The sequence below is a fragment of the Lingula anatina genome, chromosome 2 (assembly GCF_051362555.1).
Source record: "Lingula anatina isolate TDL-2025a chromosome 2, LinAna3.0, whole genome shotgun sequence".
Lineage (NCBI taxonomy): Eukaryota > Metazoa > Brachiopoda > Lingulata > Lingulida > Lingulidae > Lingula > Lingula anatina.
Window position 1 is genome coordinate 29,346,503 of NC_141768.1, and position 22,873 is coordinate 29,369,375.

A 22,873-nucleotide genomic window follows, 5' to 3' on the forward strand; every position below is an offset into this window, starting at 1 on the left:
TTTGTCTGTGATCAAATACATACACACAAAGTGCTTAACATTAGTAATTTTATTCAGTTATACTGTATATATAAATCTATGCTAAAATGTCTCAGAAAATTAAATATTAATCGAAAGGGAAACATGAATAAGAAATTAATATATAAAATATTACTGATAACAAGAAAATCCTTAAGTTAGATATGTAAAACAAAGTGCTGATATATACTATTATTTATACTTATAGGCCAATTTTTTTAAAATAAACTCCACACCCAAGCATCCTGATATAAGGATTTGTGAATAAAAGTCCATTATTACAATAGAACAAAACCAAATACATAATTTTGCACTTTAATGAATGCAGAAGATTAAGTTGATTAAGTTGCTAGAGTTTTCCATTTTTATGCAATCTATGCCAAAGTCTTTTTTAACAGTGTTTATAAAACAATTATAATATTTTTCGTCATCTCACTTGCCAAATACCACCCAGGCCCAGAAGTTCACTGGCCGATTCTAAAAAAAAATAATAATAATTATTATAATAATAATTATAAATAAATAAATAAATAAATAAATAAATAAAAATAATAAACAACAACAATAATAATAAAAAACAAATAAATAACTTATAGAATTAAATATATAAATAAATAAATAAAAACACTTAAACTTATTGAGGTTAAACGGGCTAAATATTACAAATAAATCAAAAACATGGGATTTTGAAAAGGTAATTATAAATAAAGGCAACATTCTGTCTGAACATTTATAAAACATTAATTTTAAAATAATCAATTGAAAATGCTTGTAAATAATTAACAAACCTGCTACCTCTAACGCTGCTGCTTCAACATATTTGATGTCCGATCTCTTAAAACGACATACGTCATCATTTTGTGAGTGTGAATACAGCGCACCAAGTGGTATGAAAAATAACTAGTTTTCACACGAAGCCCTCTATTGGCAAAATCCCCTAGCCCATCTTAGAATATTACTTCCATCTTAGAATATTACTTCCGACCTTATCGAGTCAATAAGAATGTGCGCATGCCTATTCCTCACTGTAAACCTAATTTATTCTGATCAGTCTAGATGCAAACGGAATATAGGCCAAGAAGAAAAATGGAGGGTCTGCCACGTCAATTCATGCCAATTTTATTTCAATTGTTTGGCCTAGTTTTTCTTTGTGGTAAGTCAGCACCCATATATATTATCTGTAACTTAATGTATGGAGTATTTCAGTTCAAACCTTTTCATTTGTCTTTGAATTCAAGTATTTTCATATAAATTAGTGACAGTTGACGCCTACAGTCAGTGTGCGCATGTCCTACTCTATATACACTATGCGTGAACACTCAATATTTTATTTGATACAAAATTAGAAAAATCCGAGATGAATATGAAAAGTAAGTTATTTCGACTTGTGCATCATCTTCTGTTGGTTGTTATTTTGTGCTAAATTTCCTTTCGTAAGTATTCTACTTCACAAAATTGCCATTATTTTTTACTTCCGGTTTCGTGTTCCATTGAAATTCTTAGTCATAGCAAGGAGGTTAAAGAGAGAAAATTCCTTGGTTGCATAAAGCACTTTTAATTCGTCGTCATAGGCATTTTGCCTATATAAACCCTATTGGCCAAGTGAATGGCTTTTCAACCGTTATTAAGAGCAAAGAAATACGTGCCTGCACTTGGAATAAATTTCAAATGCCTTTTATTATTTATTTATATTTTGTTTTTATTTTATTTCACTATTATTATTGTTATTTTTCCAAGTTGCGCTACATGCATTTAAAGTTGATGTTTTAACCATTCATCAAAAAGTACAGTGTTTTTGAACATTTCGTCCTAGCCATGTTCAGTATTATAAACATCTTGTAACCACCAAACCCTAAAATCGCTATACAATGGACAGTCTAATAAAAAGTGCTCTTAACACTCCTCTACTCTCAATTTAAAGCTTGAACAAATCATCTTATCCTAGACTTGCCACAATATCCCTCTTCAACAATTTCAAGTTGATTCTGCAAATCAAAAATGCATTAAACTTATAAATAGTGAGCTTTATCAAATAGCCTACTGTTATGTAAGAGACCTTGCTTAAAGTAAGCCTTGATGACTAAGACTGGGTTCCCGTGTCTAGATTGATCCATCTGGAGCGGTCTAACTCCCTGGGGAGTCTCATTAAATTGCAATCAACTAAACCGACTTAAATGTCTGTCATGTCTACCGAATCAGCTAGGGTAAAGATAATTACCCCCTTACAGCTTTACGAGCGTGACAGACATTTAAGCCGTTTGGTTGATAGCAATTTATTGAGACTATCGAGTAAGACCGCTCTAGATGGATCGATCTAGGCATGGGAACCCAGCACAACAAAGAAACAGTTTCTCTGAAATGTTGCTAATCTTCTCATCAATGCCAGGCCACACCTAACTCAAATTCGTTGAGATATTAGATATTGAATGATATAGGTTTTCAATATTATTTTTTGAAAAAAAACCCTGCCTTCTTTTTTCAGTCTTGCTACATGTATAAAAGTTTTTTCCGGGAATTATGGAATACTGCAATTTGCACGTTATTTACTGCTTAACCCTTACTTGTATACAGGCCAATTTCGCTTAAAATCACAAAATGAACGCATTACAACAAATTTTCAATATGTTTTATCGGGGCTGATATCGCCAAGACTCCCTATAAATAACTGTATATATGACTGAGACCTCATATAAGTGAAAATGAATGAAAATTAACTAAACTAACTTTGCGTCTGTATTTTGTCCTTTGGCATTGTTTTTTGTCTTTAATACTTAGTTATGTCTTCTTCGTTATGAAAAGCACCGAAAGGTTTTACATTTATATTGACTTATTTTAGCATATTTATATTACTTATTGACACTGAAGTAAATGAACACAAATCTATTCTGATTTTTAAAGGGTTAGTTGGAGGTGACCAATTCAGATGTCCTCTATTTAGTCCGCAACTATATTGCCCACCGGCCGACCAACCACTGTACACACACTGCTGTTCGGGTGGCTGCTGCATGGGCCGCGGAGAACACACATGTGACGGTATGCAATAATATTCAACACGCAAAGAAGAAAAATAAAAAGGACAAAAAAGCATTAGATTTAATACGAATGAAACAGTGTACACTTTACGACTTTCAGCTGGGCCTTACGACCAAGTAACAGGGGTCTATATCATCCTGAGGTTCTCCCATGGAGACATAAGAAACGTGATGTAAATTTAAGTCAGAAACATTTTTATACAGGTAAAAAAAACGCAACTTGCTTCATTTACTACTATACCGCTCACCCTAAAAGACTGTCAAATTTACATGTGTAAATTATTAAAGGAATTTTGGTGTTTACCTCAAATTCAAATAGCGAAAATATGTGGTTTTTTCAGACAGCGGAGATGCGGGACGATATTGCCCACAACCTAACGACTCTGCCGATAAAACAGTTTGTTGCACTGTCACAGTAAATGGTATTTCCCAGCCAGGGTGTTGTTCGCTTTTCCTTGGACTGGCGTAAGTAAACATATATGTACCAGTGCCCCTCGTATGTGTGCATTTTATTAACATTTTTATCAACATGGTAAAAATAAATGCAACGCAACATGACATATCATACAGGCCTTCTTTCGCTTTGCACAATCCTTTACGTTTCACAAGAAAGAACGACATTCGTAGAAGGTTGACGACGTCAGAAGATAATGATAAGATATCTGAAGATAGTGGGCCTTAAACCTTGGCCCCCGAAGTGGGGACTCAAACAGCTGCTGTTCCATTATTTTGACGAGTACAAACGATTACAATATCAAGCATACATATCATGATATCACTTATCATTGTGTGCATCAAACAACATTTTATTTTTGTGTATCAGTAAACATACCATGGACATCATGTAAACAATATCACGAAGCTACCACGTTGGCATAGACTTGTACAAAAGCTGAAGGCGTTAGTTGTGCCAGCGTCTGCATGACCAATGGATTCATGTTAATTCATCGTATAGATCTTGATGAAAATAGAAGTATATATATTGATGCACCTTTGAATGTACAACTGTAAATAAATGTACAATTATTAGATAATCCCCGAAGAAGGCCCAGGGGCCGAAAGCTAGGATTGTATCTTACAACTGTAATGTAGATCTTCAAAGGTGCAGCAATATATATATATATATATATATATATATATATATATATATATATATATATATATATATACACTTCTATCATGACCATGGAAACGCCTACTGTTCTAATAAAATTTTCTATCTCTCTTTTTTAGTACCTGGGCTATAGTTCTGATTGTTGTTGGCGTCGTGGTCCTTATTGCCCTGTGTGTGACTTGCTGCTGTTGCTGCTGCGGCGTCTGTGCCAGATCGGGAGGCGATAAAACCGTTCTCATAACTGGGAATTCTCGTATATACACTTAGAATTGAAAACACTGAGATGACATTTTTAATTTTTCTACCAGATGGAGTTAAAGGGCGGTTTGAAAATAAGAACTGAAAAAGAACCTTTCAAGAAAATTTCCAGTTAAAGTTTTTTAAGTATAAAATTGTTATGTAAATTACCCTTTAATGTCTTAACTATGATTTTTACATCTTGTCTTATGTTTTGCTTTAACACTAAAGTATTCTGAGGTTTAAGGATTTTAAAATTTTATAATATAAATTATTAATATCATTAAAGGAGGCTGTGGAGATATCAATATTCCGAAGCAAGTAAGTATTGGTAAAAAGCAATACTTACGAATTGTATCCGTTAAATTTGAAACTTTGAAGATTCAACGCATAAGGGACAATTCAACAAACTATCTCTAACTGTCGTTATCGGTCTTTCAAATGACCGAATCAACTTTGGTCGACTGGATTAAGATGGAATTAGTTAAACCTAGAAGGGTTGAATATGCAATTAGCTGGAGTTGGCCATTCCGAATAACCACTAGTCTGGGTTGAGACTTTTATATCAGTTTTTACGAATTGATTATTGCCGCAGAGTAATGTGTCAAAAAGGCGTTCCTCGTGTGTGCAGTCGTTTTAGACATTTTTTTCATATTTAATCTAATTATAATTGTACAGAAGAAATGTCATTTAAGCCCAGCCAATAATGCGATATTCACTGTAATCTACATTAGGGCTTATACTTGATTGTTAGTAAAGAGCACCGTTTTATACAAATAAATGTAAATAAACCTTACTGACTTTGATAAATTTAGTCGTTAATTGTTATGTACAATGCCCGTGAACTTAATACATGTCGTTATGCAATACGTATGTTAAATCGCTAGTAGGGGGCTAATTATGTGGATTTATTCCTTCTAGCCTAAATTTTTAGACCAAATTTTTGTGCACTTTGACGCAAGAAGAATCGTTAGTAGTGTAATATAATTAAATATTGCGCCTGATTGTCATAAGAGAGACATGCCAAATTTTTCAGACCATTACTTTATTCCATTTATGCGAAGTTGACTGCTATGATTGAAGTATATCTGGGTCAATGCTAGATCCATGAAATTGATAACTTTATAAAGGCGTTGAAAATCACTCCTCCTCCTCAAAAAAAATAAAAATAAAAATAAAAATAAAAAAAATCGACGAATTTTAAAATAATCTTTGTAAAGGAGAAACGTTTTTCCTACAATTTCCCGTGATTAGGTCTATTTCACAAGTGCAACACTGGTGGATCCAGGGCTACTCTCAGTAGGCCTACCCCCCTCCCCTCCTACACCCACCCCAATGATTAACCTCCAGTAGGCCTACTGACTGTAGGTCCACTGCGTGGTGACAGGTTCGATGATTGTATTCAACAGTCGGTCATTAAATCAAGATCAATCAACAGTCTGAATGAAATCGGATGTCAATCTGATAATAGATTAATTCAGATAAACTTTGGAAAAGTGTACGTAAAGTTATCAGAATTGTGTGCTTTCGTCCAGTGGCACAACGTCATCTGTGACGCACTAAGATTGATGATCGATGACATTTCGAAATACATATGAATCTCCCCCCCCCCCCCCCCCCCCCCCCCCCCCCCCCCCCCCCCGAGTAGTCTGTGACAAAAGACCTTTTGATCACCATCGGTGCTTTTGTAGGCCCCTATATGGTTTGTTGATTCCTCATAACATTTGGCCCTATGTAATAACGGTAGACCTATTTGTTTTCCACTTTTTATTTGATTAGCCTTATACATCCCCTCTCTGAGACTTAGTTGATTTTATTACATAGGCTACCTAGGAATCAGTATGCATTTCCTCTCTGTAGTTTGGACAACTGCAACTGATATAAAATATAAACTTCAAAACCAAAAAACTGAAAATGCATGATTTGTTCGTCATTGGGTAATAGGCCTACTAAACCAACCCCCTTCTTATCTGTCACTAGGGCCTATTTAGTCCTTAGAAATCAATCAGATAATGACATTCTCTAGTTTTAATTCATGGTTAGTCCCCCGCTTAATTGGAGTTTTCTGGTAATGTGACAAAACGCTCAGGCCAATGCAAATTCATAGTTTTTTAAATAAGTTTTTTTAATAATTCTCCCTTTTCTTTCCATTTGTTCTTTAATTTTTTTAAATCAGACACAATGTATAGGCCTAATTGCTAATCCTGGATAGCAATGCAGGGTGCCACGTAGGTTGTAGGCCTAGGTCTAAATCATGTAGAAGAGGAAGAAATTGGAGACGAAAGGACGCAGGCCGCTGCCATCAATTTTCATGTGATTAAAATTACATCTTTCTTTTAGGTTATTTTAGTGTCTGCATGTAGTGTATCATATCAACAAATTAGGCCTACACCTGAACACTACCCTCTACCAGGGCGACAGATTGATTTTTCACAGATAGGGCCTATGTCCCTAGATAAATAGACAGTCATTTTGGTCTGATGCCCCAGCAAAAAAATTTCCACAATAATAACTGCGGCCCTGGTAGAGGGTACTTGAACACCATCTATCACACTATCCATCACAATTTTAAGGCGGTTTAATAAATGAAGAATAAATAGGCCTATATATCAGTTCTCGTAAGTAGTTGTTCGAAGGCCTTCGAGATACCGTTGCTCCATAATATTGTGAGTTGAAATATACTGTAGCACGGTCAACGAACTTGTCCAGTGTGCATGTTATTACTTCAACCGGTGTTGGGCGTACAGGTGTACATGCGCCTTATGCGCGACCCAGTTAGCGTGAGTCTCTTCCAAAGTAAACGAGACCTCCGCGAGATTTCATAATCCTGAGAGGCCAAGGTCATTCGTTACAGTTGCAGACGCAACTTTATGTGTGTTTTGCACCACGTGAACGATTCTCACAGATTCACTTTTAATACTGTTTTGAAAGCTTTCATGAAAAACCTTCGCCACATTCAGACTTGGAAGCAAAGCACTGGCCCTTAACATACATTTCATAATAGGTGAGTCGTACCGAAGGATCATCTGTACCCCTACTAGTACTACAGTACGTAACGTACATGTGCAGTGTACAGTGCTAGCCAGTAGGATGTACATGTTGTTTGTAACAATAACAATGTAATGACGTTAGTACGTTCGGGAACTATTATTACATGTATGTTCTGTATGTTCTGCTTGCTTGTGTAATGCTGAGGTATTAAATTTTATACTGTACTTAATTGATTTATCCATATCCTCGAGATTGGTTAAAGAATTTAGTGGGGATATTTAATAAAAGTAATCCAGGGGGCACATGTAAAAATATGTATTTTACGTTTCTCTTTCTAATAGCTTGTTATATAATACTCAGCCTGTCACTTGCTTGTCATAATAAGTTTAGTAACTCCTTACTTTAACTCTGAATCATGCTTGGCTGTTCTTAACTTAACCAGTACATTGTACCCCAGTACTTTACATACTTTACATCCATCTTAGTTTAGTCACATATGTACATGTATTTGTCTGTATGTATTATTTTTGTACATGTACAAACTTAAATTTGGTTTAATTTATCCCCCTGTCACGGCTTATTTTTCAACCCCACAACTTCTAGTTTCGTATAGTTTGTGCTTAGGTCAATATCATGTATATATCTGTATTTTATATTTCAATTTCCATACTATTCAATGGTATAGGTAACCATTGTACACTGCTGTCTAGTTAATTTTTATTTACTTTCTTAATATTATAACTTCTCAGTACTTGTACCTGGTATCTCACAATCTAACTCTACTTAAAGCTAAACTTCATATGCATTTGAAAATTTTCCAAAGTACTCTCTTTGTCCACATAACTTGCAAAGCTACTTGTACCTTTCCCTATTCAGACTTAAAAAAAAACTTAAAAATAATAGTACCTAATGTCAGTAATGTCAATAATTAAAAAATGTCAGTATTTCGTTACTCACTTACCTCCCCTTCCTATAGTCTTCAGAGGTTTTCTGACAGATTTTTTAAAATCATAATTGTTACCTACAAATGTGTGTATTGAGTATTAGCCTATATTATTTTTTGTACTGTTTTAGTTTTCATTTTAATCCAGGTTTACAAGCAGAGCAGCAAATATGTGGCCTGTTATTTGGGCTGCGGTACGCACCTATGCTCCATACGTGATGATGCCTGTTGCCATTACTATTGGATTTATTGGATACAATGCTGAAACACTGATTCGAGGGACAAAAATGCAAGACTGGAAAAAGAAAAGTATCAGTGAAGAAAGAGAAGAAAGGCAACTGGCGGAAGCAGAAAAAAAGGCTTCTAAGATTGTCTCCCTACATGATCCTAGTGCTGGCATTATGCCAAAAACAGTTTTAGATAAAAACAAAGCCCGTTCTGAGGTTGGAGGGTCTTTACAGAAATCTTCATGATGGCACAATGATAAATATAAGTACATTTAAAAGAATTATCTGTTACAAAATTTGACATAATTTTTCTGAAGGATGTCATCAGAAACATTGGAATTATTTTCCAACACAAGACTTGTTACAATATTCTGCATTCTGTTTGAAATTTTTTCAGAAGGATGTCATCATGAACACTTGGATTATTTTCCAACATTAGACTTGTTACAATATTCTGCGAGAAATATTTTAATTCCACACTGATGATGTCATTGACTGTTCTTTGTACATATTGATTCCATGAAAACCATGAGACATCACTGTACAAGTATGTAGTAAATTCAGCAAATACTAATAAATAAAAAGTTATGTAGACAACATTTTTATGATAAAGATTGTTTGGCTGGTGTCGGAAGTAAGCATTTATGTAGAAAAATTAATTTAAGAGAAGTTACATTAGTTGGGTCACCATGAAATATAAATGTGGACAGTTATAATAAGATGAACAAAATGTTATTATTGAAACAGCTGTTAAAATAAAATATGCAAAATATTTATTGTAATTTCTTTAACAATTTTTTATAAAATTGGTTTTTATATGTTGAAAGATGTCTTTATTTCTAATATTTCTTTCAACTAGAGGATCAGAGAGGCAATACCTCCTCCAGGTTTTGTACCACCAGCTGGAGTAAGCGCATTCGTATGGAAAACAAGCTCTACAAAATGCAGTGAACAAGAGTTCTCAATTTTTTTTTGTAGGAAATAACATTTTATTACAAAATCATGGGGAAAAGTAAAAGGTCAAATGCAAGGTTGCACTAAGATTGTGAATATAGGACTTCCCATCCAAGAGATTTTCAATTTTGACATTTAATGGCTGCTTCTCCCGTAATAATGCACCGATTGACCCTAAAGTTACGAAGATGAAAGATGAAAGATGACCCTAAATGTATGACATACCTATAATATTATAGGTCTAAGTGTAGTTTCTGAAAATTGGCACAAATAATTTTTTTTTATATTATTTTTTTTTTTTATATTATAATTTTTTTTTATATTATAGTAAAGGTCAAAGGTCATATCCAAGAGCATATTTAAGATCTCCACGTGTCTTTTGGTCAGCCACTTTATTAATTTTTTTCCAAAGTTACTTCCGTTTTGGAGGTATTTAGCATTTAATTTTGCAAATTCCGGACAAGGGCGCATTGTCACAACCGCCACACCTAGACCGGTGAACCGGCAAAGCCCAAAATTTACGTGGATAGAGTTGGCATTATATATGACCTAAATCCCAAGAGATGAGTAGCCTACGGAGGGTCTTGGGGGAGAAGCAGTAACGGTGACATGGCGGACGAGACGGATCGGACCAATACCATGAGTATCGCCAGCGCCGCGATACACATGGTATATTCCTCCCATCCTTAATTTACAGTAGCAGTTCTGGTCTTGGTGCAAGTGTCTAAGGACGACTTTTTTTTATTTACTTATATATTTTAAAATATATTTTATTTATTTTTATTTTTGCAAGTTTAGCACGTGCCTCGAATTAGAGCAGGACGGGCAAAAACTAGTGATGGTAACTACTGTTTCTTTTTGAAGTTCAGATATCGGCCGTTGCTTTATTATTATTATTATTTCATTATTATTTTGATTATCAGCATTGCATCCTTCTCGGTGCAATCGATGTAAATTCTTTTGAAGTGATACAAAGCACTTACGGGAAAATCGTTTTATCTCGAGAACACACATCACTCAATGGGTTTAGAACATTTGACAAAAACATTTTTGGAAAACAATAGAAGACAGAGAAGTCTGGATGTCTTTCTATCAGTAGAAAATCATTATGCAGAGAATGTGCAGACACGTTAAAAGGTTACCATGATATCAGAAATATATTAACAGTTGCAGTTACACTGTAAGTCCGCTAACTATATCTTGCACAATCCGTGCAGTGGATTCACGTTATGCTCCTTATTTCCCCGGAGATTCGGGGCACTGAAAAACTACACTGTGGATGTGTACCTTGTTTGTTTTAATCGTTAGGTGAGACAAAGTTACAGCCTAGTACAGAGGAAATGATCTTTTGATGCAATGCTTCATACTTTGTTATATTTTCGCTCCTTTAAAAACAAACTCAGCACCGTCGGTTGACACACTCGCTTCATCAGTACGCTAACGCAACAACCGCAATCATTTTCTGCCTAAGAGCTCCTTTCCTCATTCATTTCGCTCCTACAACAGAAGATACTCCTGTGTATGTAGTTGGGTACATATTCCTTCTCAGCTCTACTGAATTTTCACTAATGGCATTCCCCTCGCTGCTGGAAACGATCACCATTGCAAGGTCAGGCCGATGTCAACGTGTGACGTCAAAATTGTCAACTAGGCCAAATATGCCTGCAAAAACACCCATTGTCATGGCGATACAGCATAATCCGTATGAATAATGAAGTTCTTGAAAGTAGTAGTCCGGGAAGTTGACTCCAAATGACACAACGCCAACGACCAGCAATAGATCTGAAACATATGAAAAGAAGTGTTTCGCATTTAGTGTTTTTAAATGAAAAAAGGACTTTTTTGTGAGATTTTTTCATTCCATCCATCGACATCGGTGGTCTGTACTAAGCCCAAACTTTGTTGCCATAGCTGGTGTGGGTGGGCCTACAGAATGAAACCTACGGCAAACCTCTATTGCTACATTGCACACTTATTGCCACTGAAAACTGAAAATTCGGTTATAATTAAACGCGATTTCACATTTATCAAAATGAAAATTTGAGGCCCATTTACGGAAACCGTATTGTAGTACCTAGCTCAGGTTTAATACTGCCATTGAGGCCATTTTAATAGCTGCTCTTGTGTGGGTGAAAATCGGGAAACAGAAAAAAAGAAAGCATTTTACCACAAAATGCTAATACATGTCACATGCTGAACTTTTGGCTTTTGCTCAAACAATGGGGCTTTGGATAAACATAATCAGAGAATGGAAAACATATATATTATCACTTCAGAAAAAAATATGTAATGAAAATACGCTCTTAAGTTTATATCCATAGATTATCAGAATTATACGTAATGAAATTATATATGTAATGAAAATACTCTCTTAAGTTTATATCCATAGATTATCAGAATTATAGTTTTCAAAAAAAAAAAAAAAAAAAAAAAAAAAATTTTGAATGTTATACCTAGAGTGATAAACCTGTTAATTTTTAAACCTAACACATCTAGTGTTTTAATATTAAAATGAAACGCCAACGCAGCGTTTGGTTGTGTAGCCTATGTTATCTTAAACGCTGTTTTCGAAGCTCTACGAATCCAGCCCCTGAACACCTAAAGCAATAATCAAAGTTTAAAACCACCTTGTAATAAGCTCCAGGGATAAACAGTTTACATGGATTTTTAAGCTTCCCTGAATATATTTGAGTCATTTAAACACATTTTCGTCGTTTCAAATTGCCATAAAGTTTATTTCAACAGCATGAATAAACAGCGTCACTCTCAGCTCAAACACACCCTTGATGCGAGCTGGTGTTCTGTGTTGATATTAAAAAGTACTCGAATGTCTCTCAATCGAACCATGCAAAACTTATTTAATCTATTACGTTTTATTGTACAGAATTTTAATCAGAAACTGTACATAACATGCCTTCTTACCTCCAGCAAAACACAAGGATATCCACAATGCTTTCGACATTTTATTTTTGAAAGCTTCCACAAACATGCGCAGAATAAGAATCAGTAGGGAAATGACCATGGCGGCTGACCCGAGTGCCACTGTCCACTGCGTTGCCCAAAAATAACCTGGAATAGTGCGGATATTAAGCTTTTTTAATAGCCCTAATTGCTCATAAGCTTGTTTCCATTAAGACCCAGACCGGTTTGTGTCTAAATTTCTCCAATATTTGGTGTTGATTGGACCAAGTGCAGTAAAACTGCTTGTCAGAAGCACTAGGAGTAAAGGTTGAATACCTCTCGTTTAAACCTGCCAAAACTTGCCTTTACGTTACGGTGTCGACAAGGTTATGTATCTGAAACGTATAGAATTAAGTGCAAAGTCACAAAAAAGATATCACTTGCTTGCAAATCATCAATCATCCTTTCTTCTGAATGATGCCCTTTAAATGGAATTAAACGTAATTACCATTCAGTATCCACATACCCCCCCCCCCACCCCAAGGATCTTCACGAATAAAAAAGTGTAATATTTGATGCATTTTGATTGAAGAATCTAATTTGTGGCATTTTCGCGAAAGGTTAGATTGAAAACGTGAACTGCCCTTTAGTAAATAGAATCCTTCCGAGAACATAAAAAAACTAGAAATGGTTTGACATTTTAGGTTGCTCATCTCGGTTAAGTTAGGAATATCATACCGTGTGTTTTGACAGACAAATTCCGGCTAAATTTTGTGAAGATTTAGTGTAGACCCATTCGCAGTAGACAGTGCGTTTCATGCAAACTTGGGACATTGAAAGGAAATAACACATTATTCACCCTTCACCTCCACCCCATCCCACTCCACCCCACCCCACCCCATCTATATCATGTATATTCAAATTGTTGGCAAATGCTCGGCTGCCGTCTGCAGTGAAAATTTGATCTGAAAAATGCACGAAAAAGGAAGAAACTGTGGGTTAACAAGCTCTACTGAAAGGGATATCCGTAGTAAGATGATATAGGCGAACACGGTAAAATAAAGCTAATGTTACAATTTCCACAAATTTGCACTGTTTTCGAGCATAGAAAGATATGATAAAAAGATCATCAGCCAACAGCAGAAACGCAATTAGAATGAGCTTGGGAGGATTATTTAACACACATTTGAAGAGTTCTTTCAATTATAACAAACGAAATACATGCAATGAGCAATATGCACCACGTCATTACGTCAAGTTGAAATGTTGGACTTCAGCTTCCAAGTACATTAATTATATTTATTCGGATAGTGTTTATAAAACAAAAATAGAACTGTCTGCCACTTTATCCTCCATGCAGAATACACAGGGTACATATTTGCCAATTCGGCCTGGAGAAACAATCCCTCTATCTTCCTACAAATATCTTACGTGCTTCTATATATTAAACCGATTTATGGTTTGTTTTGCGCATAATCATAAAAACAGCTTCAGAATGCTTTGTTTATCAATCGACAAAACAGAGGGCGTGTGGTGCAAAGAGGAATTTTTCCCATATAGTCTCTCATAGTAACGCTAACTTCTCGTGGCAATAATGTAAAATAGTCGAATAGTAGTTCAATCATTTAGAGTCCATTTCGATATTCTAATGAGGTGAAGTAATTTCATGGCTCTATGCATACATTATACCAAACGCATGCGCTAGGGTCCATGTTTTACTGTTGTTTTAATGGGCCATATGTGTGTGTGTGTGTGTGTGTGTGTGTGTGTGTGTGTGTGTGTAATTGTTAAAATTCAGCCAGGTTCTATGAAATAACGCATTGTCTTCCCGCTTTCAAATTCCTATAACAGGTAAACTAAACCCATGTACTCTTACCTGCCTGGACCTCACTCCAAGGACGGTTACCATTATAAAAACAGTCGCTCTTCGTATTCTTGATTCCAGTGTAGTCGCAATACTCCCACAGACCTTGCCACCGCTCTATCTTACCCGTAACCTTGCCCCATCCTATTGTAGCCACCGCAATAACATTTAAAAGGTTGCTTAAAACAAGAAATATAAGAGCAGACTTCAGGAGAAACGACATATTGATGGGCGCTCTGCTTAAGCTCTTAATTGAAATCGTGCCGAGGCCAGGTAGCGAAAGCACTTCAGGTAAAACAGTCTCCTCTGTTTCTCTGTTTATTTTGTGAAGTATATTGAAGCCTCCTCGTAAAAGGAACACATCCTTTAACGATCTCCAAATGTCCAATCTCTTAATGCTCTTGCACTCTCGTGTCATGTTCATGGTTCGACCCAATAACTTGAACTTTGATAAACTTGCGTCAAGGTAATATACACTAAGGTATGCAGGCGGTGAAAGTTCCAGAGGGAGAGTATGCCTCTTAACGCTGTGCTGGGACTGTTAACCTGCTTAACTGATGTACTTTGGTGGCTAGCAATTATGTGGATTTCTGTTTTTTTTAATCCATTAATCTTGGTATCTCCTTCATTGGATTAACCATTGGATTAATAGAAATTATAAAAAGTTATCTTTGCCAGATTAATTAAACTGGCACCAAAAAGAGAACGTTTCATTAACTGTTGGCCCTATCGCTTTCCAACAGAAACATCTGGCGTGAGTTTCTGGTCTATCACTTCACTCTACTTGGCTACGCCTTTTAATGCCTCATTACATTAAAAAGACGGAAATATGTGCTAGGTTTATCGAGCAAATGGTAGAGTTTAAAATCTGAAGGAGGTGTGCTTGGACTCATCCAGTAAATAATACTGACTCAAAAACGTAAAAAGTAGGACAGGGCGAATCTCAACATTAGAAAGGCATTGTAACTATGATTAAAGCTACTCTTAAAATTAATTGTTCGCATTAATGGATTACATTAAATAGGCAGCTTACAACGTAACGTTTGCCCGAACATCAGATTTTATTCATTTATTATTATTATGCCTACAAATTTCAAAACCTACGATGCTCTAAATTATTTACAAAATGTTTCAGTTCGAAGTAATTGAGTTTTGTGTAGCTTGCTTGTTGTAGTGAAAATAGCAGGAAGAAAATGAAGGTAACTGCTTAACATATATACAGAAATAAGTTATCGATTTAAAAGATCCCGTGTCTTCATTCACCAAAAATTAATACTAGTTCAGATACACTGTGATTTCATGCACAAGCTTTCATTAGCCGAGCAATTTACTCTCCGAATTTGGTTGTTGCAGTTACATAATGGCCATATGCCATAAAAGTATAGTACATTTTGTCTATTTGGATTTCCAAAACTGGAGTTTGCTCTTCATGGTCCTCTTAGACTGGGAAGGCTTAATTTCTTCCTCAACCTTTGCTGGGGGCTTTTCCTGTATTTCTGCACATGCGCCATCTGTTGGGAACTTAACCGACACAGTGTTGCCCTGCAAACCAATCTGCTCCACGCCATTCCCAGAGAAGGTAGAGGTTAAATGGGCATGGCCATTACTTGAGTAGGCTAAATCAGCTTCGAGACGAGTATCCTGAGCAATATTTTGATCGTCTGGAATTGAACGCCCATCAATTTTCAGCAGGGAGACCAACTGGTTAAGTTCTGCAATTCTCGTCTGCATCAGGGTTTTCTCTTTTTCTAATTCATACACTTGAAGTTCGAAGGTACTCATCTGAAATTTTAAAAAAAGTAGAAGTAGAAATATAATATTCAAACCGACGGAATGAGTGGCAACTGTTTGGTTCATTAACAAGATGCATCAAAGTAAATTGGGAAAGGTATATACATTGAAGGGCTGTTCTGATTGCCGTAAATATAAAACTAACCTGTTGTTGGAGTTGATACTTTTCCTTTCGGGACAATATGTTGAACTCTTGCTTTTCAAGGAAACTGATTAAACGATCAGGACTTTTCTCTAGATGATAAAAAAAAAAAAAAATGGACAAATATTTTAAAAGTTACAGAATATAAGTAACCTTGTAAGCAGCAAATATGGCTGAGTGAAAAAATTGACCATTTCTGGTGTAGACTTACTGTTTTGCAGAAAATCATTAAAAAATGCCAAGTTTAAAAGTGGCCATTGAGACAACACAGTGGAAAAAATATAGCAAAGTTTTCAAGAATCCATATCTAGTTTGCATTCTAATTGAGTAATTAGCATATACATGTATTGCATGAAAAAATATTCGTACACCAACAACTAACCTTTCATTTTCTGAAGAACTAAGCTTTGTTCCCGGGTGACTTGATTAAGTTCTTCTAGTGAATTTTTCTGCAGGTTTGCGGTGTTTTTCGCCAATGCAGCCATCTCCTCCTTTATAAGATTAATTCACGATCAGAATAAGAATTGCTTAACTTATAACATATATCGAATACATGTATTTTCAACAATTTTCATGTCTTCTGAAAACCATTTGTCTTTCTCAAGTACAAGATGCAGTGATTAAATGTTTTAAATCTACATGTAAAAAATATTTTCGTGTCTTACTCGACTATAGAGTAATTATCACCTTTCCCCCTTTTCCTTTTATTCTAAATGAGACCTTTCACCAAGAACATGAACCTACAAGTACAAGAATAGAAAATTACTTTTGCTTTTATCAGTTCCTTGGAGAAGTTATCTAAATCTCGATCTCGCATAGCTAGGGCCAGTGTTAACTCCTTATTCCTCCTCTTTAGATCTTCTCTCTCCCGAGCCTCCGCTATTTCTTTTTTGTCTTTTTCTATTAGTATTTCATTTAACGCGGCAATGGTCATCTCCTGTTGGGCTGTTTTTTCACTCTTAAAACTTAATTCTTTAGTCAGACGTTCTGTAAAAAGAACAGATCTCACTAGTTGTGGGCTTTTCATTTCCCAGGTATATAGTTTGTATCAACGTATTTCTTTAAGTAGTATGTATGAATATAAATTTTATCAAAAAACTGTGCACCTACTCTTTAAACAAACATTAACTTAACTGTCCAATTGAATTGAAAATCAGTAAAAGTGGCCAACCATACCGAGTTCTACTTCTAGGTCTGCAACTTTTGCCAATGCAACCAACTTTTCCTCTTGCAGGGAAGCATTCCGACGGCGCAGCGTTTTTATCTGTTCAACTTTACCTTTAAAGTCTTTTGTGATTAGTGCTGTGGATGGAAAATCAGAGTGATAAATGTTATCTTAATCCTTTTTATTGTTACTTTAATATTAATTTCAATACGTTTATCTTGTAAAATTCTGGCTAGGACAAATGTAAGTAATTTCTTATCATCATTTCCACAAGTATGCAAAGAGTGGAATTTTCCCAACCCCCTCCTCTCCCCCTTCAGAGACTACAATGCGAAAAGCTAAAAGTGGTGACCTTTGACAGCATTTAGATCATTTTAAATATTTTTCAAAAGCGTCCATCAGGTATCAGCCTTCCCCCTCCCCCATGCGTACGGTTTGTAGAAAATGATGATAATAATAGATAACTCCGAGATCATTTGGTAAATGATTATCAGATTGTAATGAGTACTAAAGACAAAACGTTCCATCATGGTGTTATTTCTATATTGATATAAGAAGGTAAACTCACTCATGTTTTTCTCAGACTCCGTTACATGAATTGTCAACGACTCAATCCTATCCTCCAAGGCTTGCATAACTCGACCACTGCTGTTGGCTGCCTTCATGTTGACTTCCATAGTGAGCACGGTTTGACGAAGACAATCTTTCAGGGTGAGGAATGCTTCTTTTGAGAAACATATTTGTGGATCAGTTTGAAGGGCTATTTCACCTTTTTTCACCTTATGTCTTTTGAATAATCCTAATAATAAAGAATAACACAACCGATCTTATACATTCTGACAAGTGGGAGTTATTTATATTAAACCGTAGAAATTACATTGAATTTCAACATTAATAATCACTGTCGAGTAAAAATGAAAATAACTCACCCATCATTGAAGTTTACCAAGCTGTACATATCAATATGCTAATGAACATATTTGGTTGACATGAAAATGACGTCATATCATTTATGACGTAACAGTGTTAACGTCGCCAAAAAGTCATTACGCTCTAGACGTCGAACCAAATGCTTACAACTAAATAGTCTATTCCACGCATCCACGGGCGTGACGGGAATGTGACGGGAGTAAGCCCCCCCCCCCCCCCCCCTTCATGCAACCAACCCTGTTCATTGTTCCTTTTACATTGTCGTTCGCTGGTTCATACCCCGCGTTTCTCTACAGCGAAACAGTTAACATGGTCTGCAACATTTCGGGGAGAGATAGGTGAAATATAGATTCTGCCAAGATGTCTGCAAAGTTTTAAGCCGCAAATCTGAAGAAGTTGATTAATTTTTAGCCCGTTAAAAAGTTTTTAATATGCTCTGCTTTAAAGTGGTTCCAAGAGTCACAAATATTTTTCCGGCATCTTCATAATTTTGTCTTGCGTGCTTCCCCCAAAAACCGTCCTTACCTAAAAAATCGATAATCGCATGGGATTTTTATACAGGCAATTGACCTACTTTGGTCCAGCCCAGTTATCGGCGCTATTTAACAATTTTATGACTTAGGCGTGAAAACGTGATTCATGTCTATGATATGAAAGTTATTTATATTGATTTGATTAATAAACAGTGTGTGTCGATCAAACCTTTCAAAGATTTTTAGCGCAGGGTGACATTGCTTTTTAAGGAAAATTGAATATGTGCTCACAACTCAAAAGTAAGGAAGCAAATGCATTTTTCTCTTATATGCAAATTAGATTGCACTGAGTTATAAACTGGACAGAAAGGATGTTCATCTCCAGAACGAGGTCGGTGCAACATAATCTAAATGACGCTGCAAACGAAGTTGTCAGCGGGAGGACTGTCAGACATTAGTATTTAGGAAGATTTCAAAGAAATACAAAAAAGTTTTTAAATCAATGGAAATATGAAAAAGTTATCATTAGTGGTGCATATATTTTCTCTTTTAGATTTAAGAGCACAAAACTAAAGATGATTTGATTTTGTGCTATTAAAATCTATTGAAAAAAATGCTAAATAAACCAAAGAAAATGTCTGATCAATTTTTTTTAATTACTTGTACATTCACAAATGTAGACAAATGAAATCCGGTGAAACATGCATGTGTTTGCACTGGCGATAACCCAGCCAACTGATGTCCAATTTCAAGGCTCATTTTCGGCATAATTCTCCCTCAAAACAAGCTCTCCAAGAATATTATTTCAAATAAAAGACTTAAAGTATGAAATCATAGCCTTCATTATATTTGAGAAATACTGCTCATGAACTAATTAGAAAGTGTGCATTAATTTAATAAGGTTTGTTCTTTGCAATTCTACCCTCCTCCGCCGCCACTCGCCTTCTACTGCTACCATTCAAACAAACCGCTCTCAATACTCAGTGTGTAGTGTGCGTCAAAAGTTTAAACTTAATAAAAATATTTACATTTGTAAATATACGGTAATAACATAGTGTAGACAACACTTTTAAAATCTGGGAGAACAAAAATAATACAGATAGGAACCAGCTCAAAACATGTTGCATCGGCCGGGAAGCGCACCAGGACCACCCGGGCGGCAGGCGATCATTCTACCACTGAACCACCGATGCGAACTTTGCTCAAAGAAATTAGGCCATCCGTTGGACCTCCCTCATCCCTTTCAAACAACGACGTTTTCAAACTTAGTTCAAAGCCTGGGTCTAGTTGGGCAACTAAACAAACACAAACATACACAATATTTTTTAAAACTGAGTAACCAATATGCCTTTTCTTTAAAACACCAATTTACATCTTTATTTCTGTGGGACGCAGCGATTAACATAATCACAGTATAAATAAACGTATGTAGGTCTAGCTCTGCCGCTCACAGATGAGCGTGATGAATGCAGTAACCGTTAAGCCTCCTTTACACTTGACGGGGCAGATCTAGAGATATTTTCTGACAGACTTCCAAATTATCTTTGTTGGCTCATCCTCCACTGCCCGATCCCTACCCTCGCACGCACGCATTCACACACACACACACACACACACACGCACGCACACACACACATATAATAAGGATTGCGAACACTTTATTAGGGGCTGTTTCAAATCTTTAATTTCTTCTTTTATATCACTGCTCATTTTGGGTTTTCCTCAACCATGTTTTCTTGTTTTTTTCTCGGAAGTAATGCCTGGGCATGCGCATGCTTAAAGATACCCTGAGAGAGATCTTTTTCGTGAATGTTCGCGGCCGTGTTTGAACTGAATTGTTTTAAATATCGATCCCAAAGCCATTCAAGAATACGAATAACATTACCTCATGCAATAAAGGAGAGATATTGAAAAAATATTAGAGCCTATCAAGAATCTTACAGGTCGATCGCGAGTTACCTATCATTATTACCTTGCTTGGGAAGTGCGAGGATGCGTAAGAAACAAGTTTTAACAATTAAAATTGTTTACGAGCTCTAGCGTTCCACTTCTGAACAAGTGCCAGGCATTTTAAATGCAATTAGTAAGCTTGCCAACTGATGATAGTTAACTTGGAAGACTGACAGCTTTTGATATGATTTAAATCACTCGAAGCGACTATAGTTTCATGGCATCTACATGCACATGTACATGGACTGTCACCGAAGTGTCATAGTGGTGATATCACGGCCAAATTTCATTAAAAAAACTTCTACATTTAAATCTTATTATGTTAATATTAGGTTAAAAATATTCAGATGTCTCGGTCATAATGATATTAAATGAAACTGTAAATGTACTTTATTCATTGGAAAGAACTGTAACCAAGTTTTAAAGGATGTTTTCAGTTATAATAGGATTTGATAACTTTATTTACAGCTTCATCTCCTAGTTGAAGTTTAAATCAGTCTCAGTTTAATAAATGTTAAAGGTCTCTAGTAATATGTCTTAATTCTGTTAATTGGCTTCAATGGCTCTGACTTTCTTAAGGAATCAATGTATTGGATTTATGTGTTTCTCTCTATGTTTAAGTATATATAAGGGACCATTTCCACAGATATCTCCCTGGGGATTCTCACTAAACTGCTATCAACTCAACCGGCTTAAATGTCTGTCACGCCTAGTAGAGCTGTTAGGGGGTGATTATCTTTACCCCCTAGCTGATTCGGTAGGCGTGACAGACATTTAAGCCGGTTAGTTGATAGCAATTTAGTGAGAATCCCCAGGTAATTAGACCGATCCATATGGATCGATCTAGGTATGGGAACCCAGTCTTAGAAGAACTTTGTATTGTCTTTAGAGATTGGAGATCTGACATCAGAGAAAGTTTGGTCAGTCGAACCAATAGTTAGATAATCCGTGCTGTCTTAGGAGACCCCATATCTCTCAGCCAGAGAAATAAACGTAGAGATCAGTCAGTTTGTAGTTGGAAAACATATCATTGCTGTTGTGTTACCTGCTGGAGAAGTAACTCAGACCAAGGTCCGCTGTGTTACGAGTAAGAAAGTCACGGAAGACCGTCACAAACAAAGCAACAAGAGCGTCAACGAAATCTTGAAAAATATTGACCGTCTTCTGATGGAAAAAATTAGATGCCCGTTAATGTAAACTTGAAAATTTCTGACCGTCTTCCGGAAGACCCAGAAGGTGGCCTCCTTCTGCCCCTGTATTCAACCAGGGAATTATATCGTAGACTATGATATAATTCCCTGATTCAACTACCAAAAACGTGGCACACCTACCGCATTTATGTACAATGCTACAAGGGTACCCATAGATTAAATTTTACTATGACATTACGATTACAGTGGCGGATTTGGATTGGGGTCAGGTTCCTGACCCCCCCCCCTTCCCCTCGGTTTCTGAAAAAAAATTAGACTATTATTAGACTATTATTCTCCTCTTGAAATTAGAATTTTGACTAGCTGATTTACAGTACTATACCGTACATGTAAGTGTTGGCCCACAAAACAAAGGCAACCAATGAAAATAGAATAAATAAATATTTATACGCTTCATGGTAACCTATGAGGATTCATGTTAATTCACCGTATAGATCTTAAGTAAAATAGAAGTATATATAGACATATATATTGAGCAGCCACAAACCGGTATTGTTTTCTGATTTCATTGTTTGTTCTCTGTTGTCGCGACTATGTGGTTGCGTGCGACGTTGTATATGTGCGCACGCTTGTTATTACGTCGCTCATTCAGAGCGCTGAAGTTAGTGTCTAGTTTCTAGTTTCCAGTTTCGTTTTTCAAAAACGAACCTGGCAACCAGAAACTAGTTTCGTTTTTCAAAAACGATTCTGGCAACCAGAAACTAGTGTCGTTTTTCAAAAACGATTCTGGCAACCAGAAATTAGTTTCGTTTTTCAAAAAACGATTCTGGCATCCAGAAACTAGTGTCGTTTTTCAAAATCGATTCTGAGAAGCCAGAATCGTTTTTGCGGAGAGAAACAGGGGTGGGCAGAGGGAGAGGCAACCAGCGGTTAGCGTGTACCGCGATTAGGTAACCCTCACCGCGAAAGCTGGGCAGGGTTTTACGGTCT

General features: G+C 36.1%; 3 protein-coding genes and 2 long non-coding RNA genes across 6 annotated transcripts; 2 read left to right on the forward strand and 3 right to left on the reverse strand.

Moving 5' to 3' along the window:
- Positions 1–31: 31 nt before the first annotated feature.
- Positions 32–984, reverse strand: LOC147763535 (uncharacterized). 2 transcript variants are annotated; one of them, XR_015333086.1, is made up of 2 exons: positions 814–984; positions 32–495 (listed from the first exon to the last, which is right to left on the reverse strand). It is a non-coding gene; the product is annotated as an uncharacterized LOC147763535 (long non-coding RNA). The 2 variants fall into 2 exon arrangements; XR_015333085.1 differs by having other exon boundaries at positions 807–984.
- Position 985: 1 nt separating this feature from the next.
- Positions 986–5,211, forward strand: LOC106168015 (uncharacterized). The gene is made up of 4 exons (XR_001238970.2): positions 986–1,171; positions 2,917–3,051; positions 3,392–3,515; positions 4,284–5,211. It is a non-coding gene; the product is annotated as an uncharacterized LOC106168015 (long non-coding RNA).
- A 1,992-nt stretch (positions 5,212–7,203) lies between these two features.
- Positions 7,204–9,334, forward strand: LOC147763536 (small integral membrane protein 12-like). Its single transcript, XM_087006431.1, has 2 exons — positions 7,204–7,405; positions 8,484–9,334. The coding sequence occupies exon 2, from the start codon at positions 8,506–8,508 to the stop codon at positions 8,806–8,808; it is 303 nt and encodes a 100-aa protein (XP_086862557.1). The 5' UTR covers positions 7,204–7,405; positions 8,484–8,505; the 3' UTR covers positions 8,809–9,334.
- Positions 9,335–9,404: 70 nt separating this feature from the next.
- LOC106167956 (uncharacterized) lies at positions 9,405–14,816 on the reverse strand. The gene is made up of 3 exons (XM_013546868.2): positions 14,294–14,816; positions 12,439–12,585; positions 9,405–11,298 (listed from the first exon to the last, which is right to left on the reverse strand). Exons 1-3 carry the CDS (start codon positions 14,703–14,705, stop codon positions 11,138–11,140), a joined length of 720 nt encoding a protein of 239 aa, XP_013402322.1. The 5' UTR covers positions 14,706–14,816; the 3' UTR covers positions 9,405–11,137.
- An 860-nt stretch (positions 14,817–15,676) lies between these two features.
- On the reverse strand, positions 15,677–18,153 carry LOC147763537 (uncharacterized). Its single transcript, XM_087003275.1, has 6 exons — positions 17,948–18,153; positions 17,391–17,516; positions 16,981–17,201; positions 16,597–16,705; positions 16,218–16,306; positions 15,677–16,063 (listed from the first exon to the last, which is right to left on the reverse strand). Exons 1-6 carry the CDS (start codon positions 18,054–18,056, stop codon positions 15,677–15,679), a joined length of 1,041 nt encoding a protein of 346 aa, XP_086859401.1. The 5' UTR covers positions 18,057–18,153.
- Positions 18,154–22,873: the final 4,720 nt, after the last annotated feature.

Bases quoted from the DNA above. Each gene is read 5' to 3' on its own strand.
- LOC147763536 (XM_087006431.1), top strand. From the start codon at position 8,506: ATGTGGCCTGTTATTTGGGCTGCGGTACGCACCTATGCTCCATACGTG.
- LOC106167956 (XM_013546868.2), bottom strand. From the start codon at position 14,705: ATGAACATGACACGAGAGTGCAAGAGCATTAAGAGATTGGACATTTGG. The intron at 12,586-14,293 runs GTAAGAGTACAT...GCACTATTCCAG, and splicing joins TTGGAGTGAGGTCCAGGCAG to GTTATTTTTGGGCAACGCAG. The intron at 11,299-12,438 runs GTAAGAAGGCAT...CATATGTTTCAG, and splicing joins ATCCTTGTGTTTTGCTGGAG to ATCTATTGCTGGTCGTTGGC.
- LOC147763537 (XM_087003275.1), bottom strand. From the start codon at position 18,056: ATGGAAGTCAACATGAAGGCAGCCAACAGCAGTGGTCGAGTTATGCAA. The intron at 17,517-17,947 runs GTGAGTTTACCT...TTCCATCCACAG, and splicing joins GGAGTCTGAGAAAAACATGA to CACTAATCACAAAAGACTTT. The intron at 16,307-16,596 runs GTTAGTTGTTGG...TTTATCATCTAG, and splicing joins AGTTCTTCAGAAAATGAAAG to AGAAAAGTCCTGATCGTTTA.